Source organism: Charadrius vociferus, unplaced genomic scaffold (assembly GCF_000708025.1).
Source record: "Charadrius vociferus isolate BGI_N301 unplaced genomic scaffold, ASM70802v2 scaffold146, whole genome shotgun sequence".
In the NCBI taxonomy this organism is placed as follows: domain Eukaryota; kingdom Metazoa; phylum Chordata; class Aves; order Charadriiformes; family Charadriidae; genus Charadrius; species Charadrius vociferus.
In genome coordinates, this window is record NW_009649050.1 from 403580 (window position 1) to 413866 (window position 10287).

Here is a 10287-nt window from a genome sequence, read left to right on the forward strand (position 1 = left end):
CAAGAAGTTTCTTAAGTCAGCCATGACTCCTCTAAGTACTTTGGTTTTGAACCTGGCTCCTGTCTGTTTCATCTGATGTTTCCTAATTTTTGTATTAAGAGGGAAAATGACTACACATGTTCTGTTCACCTTCTCCATTCTAATTATAATTCTATTATTTTACCTTTGTGTTTCTTCTCTTTAGTCATGTATTTTCTTAGTCCATTAAACTATCTTTCATACATATGCCCTTCCATATGTTTTCATTTTCTTCCTAACTTTCTTTAAATCACGTCCTTAATCAAGTTATATGCTCTTTTTTTTTCTTTTTTTTTTTTTTTCTTTCCAACTTTTAATTCCATATTCCTGTGTAATGCTGTATGTTTATTCTCTGAGAAATAATTGGAGGAGTGGATAGACGAAGATGCCTGCCTTCCAAGATACTTTACTAGTTGCCTCTCCTGCTTCCATTTCACTGGCTCCTTAACAGTTCCACTTCTCATGAAAGCCCAGCACTTTTCAAAGGAGAATAAGTTTTTGCTTTTCACCCTTTCTACAGTAGATGCTTTTGGTCCTCAAACATATTGCATAACAGTTAAAGCTGGGAAAGTATCTTATTACTTATCACATTATTTAAATATACTAGATCTGTTAAGGACATGATCAGAAATAAGTGATGAACTGCAGGTTTTTCTTGTACATTTTCACTAAATAATTCTAGCAGATTTTCGCACTGGATGTCATTCACAATCACTTTTTGCTTTATTCTTTTCTTACTTATTTGGGCTGACCAGGTTGGTCAGATAAATCATTTGATATTAGTACAAAGTTCTTATAGCAATTTGTTTTTATTCTTTGTTTACATGGATATTTTCTGGATGCATAGATCTTTCCCCATCCCTTCAGTCCCAATCCCCTTCTGAAATTCTGTGTGGGGAAAAAAGAAAAACAACAAACAAACCTTTTTTTCAAAATACCTGGTTTGTTTCTGCAAATAATGGATGCAAGCTGAACTAAAAGAGAATTGATCTGGGGGCAAACCTAACCTTAGAAAACTTCTCCCCACTGCAGTAAGCTTCACAAGGAACAAAGACTCTTAAAAGTTGTTGCTTATTTCACTTTTAATAGGATTAAGTGTAAATGTAGCAAACTTGATGAACATAGGATGAATATTTAACTCCAAGGTGGCAAGGAGCTTGTCTGGTCTGTTTTACTATTGTTTAGGAGTCAAGCAAGTGCTACGTGAGATAACAAGCATCATAATTAAGAAATGTGATCTGTTTTCTTTTTCTGGAGCCTCTGCTCAATTTGATTCCAATGACACAGCAACACCCAGAGGTACCAGGGCTCTTGAGTCTCACAAAACTGCTGCTGTCCAGGAAGAGAAACACAGAGAATGATACAGAGCTGGGAGGGGGCAGAGAGAGATTTTTATTGGAAGCTGTTAAAGTGGTTGCTATGAGACCTTCTCCAGCTAACACAGGCACAGCAGCGAGTGTGAGGCTGATAAATCGTACCTCTTGCATTATACCTTTCTTTTCTGCTTTTTTATTTTTTTTTCCCTAACACAGCTTTTATAGTTGTTTAAGATCAGAGAAAGCACCTGCCAGTCGCTTTTTCTTCCCTTTTGCTCCCTTCTTCTGCCTCGTGCAAGATGGAGCTAGAAAATGAAATGATCAGCACCTCCAGCAATTCTTCAGCAGGCTCCAGAGAGTACAAGGTGGTGATGCTAGGAGCTGGGGGAGTTGGCAAAAGCGGTAAGTTTGAGCAACAGTATTTTTGGGGATAAGGGGCAAATAGGGAGTGTAAAGTTTACAGAAAAAGAACATTGTTTAATGAAGGGTTTCTTTCCTCTTTCTCTTGCACATGGCTTGGATAAAAGACTGTAATTCGTGACTGGGGCAGTGAGTCAGCTTAATTTGTTACAGACTGAAATGTTGTAAGCATTCATAACTGGATATTTTTGTAAAACTAACCTTGGCTCTGTTGTATAAGAGGGGAGAGTGGTCAGCTTGCTGCTGTTAGTTTAACAGCAAGTGGTCATGTCACTCTAACACTTGGTGAGGGGTGATGGTTTGCTGGATAGTGTAGATGTAACTTGTTGGCCTGCTGGTCCTTGTGCCCAGGCAGAAACGAGACTAAGTGCAAAGTCAGCTGTACAGTGCAAAGTGTGGAGGATGCCTACTGTGACTCTGTTTTCTTTCCCACATCTTCTTTTGAGTTCTTTTACTGAGTGTCATTACAGCTCAGCTGGTGTTAGTCTCCTCTCCGGACAGTCACAGAATGTGTGCCTGAGTCTCACTCCAGGCGATAAAGTAGATTTGTGGTATATTTTAATATCACTGTCCAGCACTGGCATGATATGCTAGTGTCTGACAATGGTATCTCTTCAGAGGAGTCATTATTTTTTCCGTACAATGCTTTCTTTTTCCCAGATATTATCACCTTTGATTTATTCTCACTGACACTAGCATTCTCTGTTCTTAAAAAGACTTTGCTGAACATGCAGGGTTTGTCTCAGAAGCTAGTGTATTGAGCTGGCCACACAACAAGCACTTGATTACATCTTCTGGAAATCCAAAAGAAAAAGAGAAAAAAGAAAGCCAAAAAAAAAAAAAAACCCACTCAAAAAAGAGATAATATAACATATCCATGCTAAATTCCAAAGAAATTTCAGGATAAATAAGCTGTAACACTAGGCTGTGATAATCGTCCAGATCAAACAAGTTTTATCTCCTATTTAAATAACAAGACAAGGTATAGATGCAAAAAATTAAATCTTGGGATTGGATATAATTTCCTCTCTGTATCCATAATCTCTGTTTTTTTGTTATATTTGGCTTCAACTTCAGTGGCACATCTTTCAGTGAAAGCTTTTTCCCACCACTATGGCTTAACCAAGCAAACAATTATTGCACAGATGTTATGAAAAGATCACCATATTAAATGGGAAAGGATAAAATATTGGTTATCTCACAGTAACTTTCTGCAATATCAATTTTTTTTTTTTTTTCATGGTATAGCAGGTATCCAGGATGTGTCAACTGGAACTTTCAGTAAATTGTCACTTCTTTTTTTTTTTTTTTTTTTTTTTTTTTTCCTGAGTGCATCCAAATGATGGCAGCAATTTTTCCCAAACATATTACTGTAAGAACCATGTCATTTTGAAGTTTCATTCACCAAAACAAAAGATATTACAAACTATACCATATTCATAGTATAATTGAATCATAATAGCCCAATTTTATATACACATTGAGGAAAGTTTAGACATTCCATTTACTATTACATACAGGCTTTAAAGCATAAATGAAGTTTATTCAAACCTACTTGTTCAGAAAACATTTACTGTCGATTTTATAAGAATAAAACCTTCAAATCTGTGGATTACACAAAGTAATGATACCTTTTCAAAGCTGAGGACCACATAATTGTTCAAGAAGAATTGAGTGTCTGGGTGGCCTAGAGAAAAATAGGATGAAGTGGATGGTTAGGACATTCACTGGGATTAATGAAAACCTTCTGTTGTTGTCACAAACGTGAAAATTCTGGGGAAAAAAAACAGCAAATGAGAATTAAGAGTCTAGAAGAAAGGAAGTGGGCAGTTCATCATTTACTGGCTATGAACTTCCAATGTGGAATGGGCACAAAATGTTTCAGTAGAATCCTGAGAGATACTCCAACTGATAGAATTCTGATAGACATAAGGAAAAAATGATGTCATTCCATAAATCATGAGTTCATTCTGACTGTCGTATAGGCAGGATTAATATACAGTGAATTAAACATAGAAAAGGCCTGAATGACTACCTTTGTTCCCCAAGATGAGTTCTGCTTTCCCCTAATGACCTAGATTCTCTCTGTCCAGGAAATCATGAATGTAACCATAAAAAAGTGTCAGAGTAGAATAAGCATGAGTGGTTTAAAAAAGTTCAATTTCCAACTTAGAGTTTGACAGATAAGTGATGTATGGGATGATGTATTGATAATATCTGGGCTTCTTTCTCCTTCTTCTTCCTCCTATTTCACTTTTTAAGTTATGATAAAAGCAGTGACAGCTGGGGTTAAGTTGCTGAGTGGGAAACCTCTTTTGGATGACAGCCTTTCCGTTCCTTGTTTTGTCCAATGTTAAATAATTCAGGTTTGGAAAGAATTTTCCTAAAGAACCAAGCTGCAGAAATGTTAGAAGATTTCTTTTTATCCTGGATGTAGTTCACCTTCTAGAGATCCCCTGGGCTTTTTGACCTTCTGTTTCTCACCTTTTTCTGTTCTCTTACTGTGCCACTTCATACGGCACATATGAATGTCTTTGCATTGAAAATTCTATGCCCATTACGAGAGGCTGAGGGTGGTGATTGTATGTGTGGACAGTGAGGAATGAAGGACACCAACAGTGGGTGTTCTTTTGATGTTGGTGTTTATAGAATATTTACTTTGGGTTGTCAGGCTTGTCTCTTCAGTTCTGTGCTCAGAGATGGCAGACAATCCAGGAGAACAGCCAACCTCCTGTTATTTGGGCTATTCAGTGTAGTAGAAATTTCACAAGAATTGGTAATAGAAGATAGTCTCAGAACATCCAAATCTTATACCCACCACATTCAGAGTAATGATGTGTTAACTGAAAATGGTTCAAGAATTGTTACTTAAGGGTCCTCACATTTCAAAATCAATGCCAGGAAAAAACAAAACAAAACAAAACAAAACAAAACAAAACAAAACAAAACAAACAAAAAAAAAAAACAGAAAAAAACCCACAACTATTTTATAGGAGGAAAAAACACCATTCCAAACCCGAGTTCAGAACAAATAGGTAATAGTGGTCTTTAATTAAAATGTTCAAAGATATATGTAAATTTTGCTGGGAATTTCTGTACTGTAATTACAGATTATAGATTCCCTAGAATGAGTTATCTCTTCTAAGACTTCTGAAAATAGAACTATTTTTGTTTTCAGAGCAATATGCTAATTTACTACTTTCTGTAGGTTGTGTCTGCATCAAGAACAGCTATACACTCTGCTGCAAGTTCAGAAAAAAATTAGGTTAGAACCAGGAATTAAACTGAAATGAAATAAATTAAAAGTAAATTTTCTACTGACTCTTATTTGATTATAGTCTGTAGTGAAATTACACATTTATGATAGTAAAGTTTCAATTAAAAAACAGATTTTGACACTCGGTTTTCTCTGGTTCTATAAGTTTCATGTCAGCTCAGTACCATCCAAACCTACCTCAAGTTGTCTCATGTAGGATTTAAACCCTAAAAATCTTAGCGGTTTTGAAACGGGTGTTGCTTACAAGGGCGTTCAAAGATCTGCATCTGGACAATGAACCTAATACTTTCATGGTTCCTAATCTGATGCAGCTCAGACCTCTGGGTTTAGCTCTATTTTTCAGTGTTACAAAAAATGTACACAAAAGATCCTCTAAACCCTGAGATCATGCATTGCTGGCTGATATTGACCAAACTAATTACACTAATAACAATAATTAACTGTAGCACATTCTGCAAAACATTAGCAATAATTAACTGAGGGGTTGCACAGTGACTACCGAAAAGAACAAAAAATTGCTGTACCTGTGCAACTGAATAAAACAGAAAACCTCTGTCTACTGAAAAATTATTATTATCTAGGCATCCTTCAAATGCTGATAAAATTTCACCATAATCTAATGTGGCTGAATTAAAATGCTTTTCTAGGTTGGGTCATTTGTTTGTTTTGGGGTTTTTTTTCCCCTAATGTTTGATTTATTTAAGAGTGAAGACGATCTACTGTTTTTCCTAGTAAACAGAATTACATGTTTATCCATAGAATGGGTGTATCATAGATGCAAAGTGAATTTCATGCTACATGTCCTGTGAAAGTTGCATTTCAGATGAGAAGAGGATTTTTTCAAAAATTCAAAACTAAGGAATATTTGTTGCTAGTAAGTTTTTTTTTTTTTTTTTTTACCTTAGAGAAAATCAGATGGATTGTCAGTTTATTTGCTGCCATCTTAAAAAAATCGAAGGGATTGTCAAATAATTAAGATAAGATTTTTGTAAAACTAATATATTTTTAATTTTAATATACAGGTTTGGAAAATATTTGGATATATATTTCCAGTCTTCAATCTTAAAAAAAAAAAAAAAAATAGAGGAGAAAAGAAGGAATTAAGAAAAGATTCTCTTAAGGTTGTTAGAGGAAGAATATGAAGAAATGTGTTTCTCAGCCTGATCTGGTTGGGGGATGAATGCTTTCCCCATTGATTTCCTTTCTTTTTTTTTTGCCAGTGTTGCACAAATGCCATATTTCTACAGGTGGCTCATCCAATTAATTTTGGGGTTGTGTGTACAAAATAAGTTCCAAAGTGTGTGAAAACAGCAATGCGGGAACTTCTGTACCAGGAATTTGATTGATTCCCTAATTTTCTTTTATTTATATGATCAACTGCTTTTTTTTTTTTTTTCAACTAGTTTTACCTCTTATTCTGTCTCAATAAAGCAAATTCTGTGCCTATTCATTTCGAACATACACTTATAACAAGATTCCCAGTAAATAGATACAGCACCAGTGTGTACTGGAGATTTGGTTCACTCCAGCTGTTTGTTAATCCCTTGGAGATAAATTAGCATATAATCTGGGCTACACTGGAAAAGGATGAAGAGGAAAGGTAGGGATGCCACTGGCATCAAAATAGCTGAGGTTCAAAAGTACCATTTGGGTCTTACACCATCCCAAGGCTCAGTATTGTAGAGCACACTTCATACATTCATCAAACACCTTTTCAGTTTTTTTGATGGGGGGTTGGTTTTGGCTTGGTTTTTGTATTTCCCCAGTATGTTCTCAGGTACAGCTATACTTTCTTAAATGAGTAGTGAATTGATCAAGGAAAAGAGTCTGGCCTTCTATTGCCTTCTGAGCCAAACCAATAGCTAGAACGAAGGTGGAGGATTAAGTTCCTGCTCAGTATGAGCCAAGGTAAAAAAGGTAGCCTTGCAAGTGTCCGGGCATGCTGTGGACTATAGGTAAGGCAAACCAAATTGCTCCCCCCCCTCCTCTCAAGTCAATGTAAGTATAGTTTTTGGTCTCTAATTTGGTGCTACTTCTCCCGTGGCTGTACAAATAGCCATCTTTTTTTTTTTTTTTAACTGGAGTAGAAATTGAGATACCCACTTAATAAAGACACGTCTGTATCCCGCTGAAAATAAATGTTTGTTCCCTCATCATGCTCTGTCTGAAAAAACACAACTTGGATTTTTACAACCAAATATAAGACCCTAGATTTTAGCAAAAGGATCAATTATACTTATGCAAATTAAGAAAAAGAATTAAAAAAAAAAAATGGGAAAGAAGAGAGAGTATATATTTGTTGACCGGAAAAAAACATCCTTTCTTGGTAATAGTTCTGAAAGCATAAGGGTATTGATCACTCCAGATGACATATAAATTCCCTTGGTCACTTCATAGTACTGACTGTAACCTGTGATCGGCTGTGACCTGATGTGAAAGTGTCAGTGCAAGGTTTGGAAAGGAAGAGGAGACAGCAGAATACTAACACTGGTACAGCCCAAACGACATAGTAACATTTCTTGACAATTATGTATGTATGAAGAAAAAATCCTAACTGAACACCGTAAGCCACCAGCTAAATTTGTCATGTCTGAGATGCTGTAAACTCAATTACAGTCATAGTTCTAATGAAGAATTAAAAATTTTATATGCAGATTGATGGTGATGTAGGTTGTATTTTCTCCATGAAAAAAACTCTAACACTGTAGAGAAGGCCCACCAATGCCAGACAACCATACCCCTGGGTATAGGCAACTTCCAGGTTTCCCATAAACCAGATTAAACACTGGAGACTTTACAAATACAGACTCCTGATATATTTGTGATCTTTCATAACAAAGTGTTCTTGTGTTTCAATTACCTTCACAGATAGGTTATTGAATTTGTTTAAAGCTCGATTTTGTGTAATTCCAACTGCTAGCCATTTAATCTTATCACTTCTCTGCTAGCAGTTTTGAAAAACTCCCTATTCTCCTACTCTCCTAACTGTTAATGTGTATAGATGATGGTCAGTTCACATCCTGATCTTCTTGCTCTTCAATATATTGAGCATCTGAAATGTCACTTGTAGGAGATTATTTTTCTGCTCAGACCATTTTGTATCTGTTATTCAAGTGCCCTAGTATTTCCACATCATTTTCTGAATATGAATTCCAAAAAATTGACATGCTGTTCTGTTAGTGGTCTTACTAGAAGCAATATTGCTAACTTATTTCCTCTTGACTGTCCTTTTTAGTTCCACTGAGAATAATGGATCCTTTTGTTTATGTATAGTTCACAGGGATTGCATACAGAGAAATATCACAGTAACCCTTTAAGTTGCTTGTTCCTTCCCCCGGTGTAGTCACCTGTGCTATCACATATCTAGTGATGACCTGAATTCTGCATTTCCGTACGTCTTGTCCTATTTTGGAAATATTTTGCTGGGTTGTGATCACTGAAGCTGATGATTCAAATAATTCTGGACCCATTTCCGATATTCTTCATTTATCTTTAGCGTGTTTGTTATCCACTTGAAAGGATTAAACACATTGCTTACTCATTAATTTTCTTGACTATGGGCATACCTTGTGGCCAGAATTATTTGCCTTTGGGAAATGATTTAAAGATGTTTCCATTATTTTGCCAGGTCACATAATTCAATGGCTGGAGGGGTGGAGGGTTCAACTATGGCTCCTGCATTTAACAGGGTGGTTTCTGCATGTGAGATGCCAATTGAGTACTGAGAAAGCTGTCTGGAGTTCTGGTTTCTTCAATACCAGAAGCCATCTGATAAATAAGTCAGAGTTCAGAGAAGACGAACAGAGATGATAAAAGGGCTGATGCAATATGATTTATGGTGACAGATGACTATGTTTATATTCAAATAGGTCTGTCAACCAGTAGTCTGTGATTCTTCATTGTGCGACTTGCATATGTACACAATGATTTAATGTAAATGGGTCTGGATGCATCTGTAATGGGAATGGGTTTGTCTGTGCAGTTTCTCCCATTATGACATGATGAATACTGTCCTGGTTCCTGCAGGGATGGGGTTAATTTTCCCAAGGAGCCGGCAGAGGACACAGGTATTCCATGCCATGTGACCCATGCCAAGGTTTGACGGGGGAGCTAGCCAGGGGAGGGAGCAGGAAGGCATGGCTTGGAGGGGGCTGCGGAGGTCCAGGTCTGGTCAGTGAGCGGCGGCACTGTAATCGCGTTTGTATGTTCCTTTACCGGTGTTATTGTTAGTTTTCTCTTCCCTTTGCTATTCTGTTAAACTGCCTTTATCTCAACCCACGAGTTTTGCCTTTTTCTTCTGATTTTGCCCATGGCTGTGGGAGTGGAGCAAGTGGCTGCATGGTTCTTTGTTACTGGCTTACATGTACATGTACAATTAGTGATGTATGAGATATTCAGGCCTGAATTCCTTTGGTCAATAAAAGCAGTATACCTCCTTAACCATGTGCTTAAAAGCAAGATGGATGACATTGTGGAATAGTCTTTGAAAGGAACAGGTTGATGAAAGTTGTATTAGTCTAATTCGTTTATGCTAATTTGAGATAGAAGAATACATTATAGAGATTGAGCATTAATGGGCAAATATACCTGAAGAGACAAAGCATTTACAGTCTTCAAAATCTATAGAGAGGAAGGAATACTGTCATCCTGCAAATTATGCAAAGTGTTAAATGTTGGCTGTACTTGTGGCTGATCTGGTGTTACGAATGTGTGTAACCAGCATCTTCCTTTATGTTCAGATTGCTTAAGAGAGATCCCAATGCTGGTCTCAAGACTGGACTTTTTTGTTGTTTACAAAAAAAGTCATTTACGTTGCCTCATACAAAGCTAAAGTGCAGCCTTCAGAGCACAAGGGCTCCTCTATGACTGGAAACATGCTGAGGTTGCACCTTAACGGTAATGGACACCTAATGTATATGTTGGGCATCAGTGAAGATGGAAGGTAAGTAGATCTGTTAGCATCTCCACTTGCAAAAAACCTGTTCTCTGTTCTGCTGATGGAAATGAGATTTACTGATTTTAGACCTTCATCTAAACCCTTTCTACGTGAACGAAGATGTGAAGTGATTACAACTCATGGAAGGTTATATTAATTACAACTCATGGAAGGTTATATTAATGAATCTGCTTTGCAAGGGCTGGTATACTGAAAGAAAGCTTCACTTACACAGTGAAAATTTCAGTAAGATGCATACTGTGTATCTTTTCCCATTCATACTGTTTGCTATGAAGAGATAGGAAACCTTCTGGGCTGTT

At 36.7% G+C, this 10287-nt stretch overlaps 1 protein-coding gene across 1 annotated transcript in view; it reads left to right on the plus strand.

The window, feature by feature from the left end:
* Nucleotides 1-1474: 1474 nt before the first annotated feature.
* Nucleotides 1475-10287, plus strand: part of RIT2 (Ras-like without CAAX 2) — a gene marked incomplete at its 3' end in the record, with an annotated part of 93051 nt that continues 84238 nt past the window's right edge. Inside the window, exon 1 of the mRNA XM_009887987.1 lies at nt 1475-1736. Coding sequence (XP_009886289.1) covers nt 1634-1736 — 103 coding nt within the window. The remainder of the gene's footprint in view (nt 1737-10287) is intronic.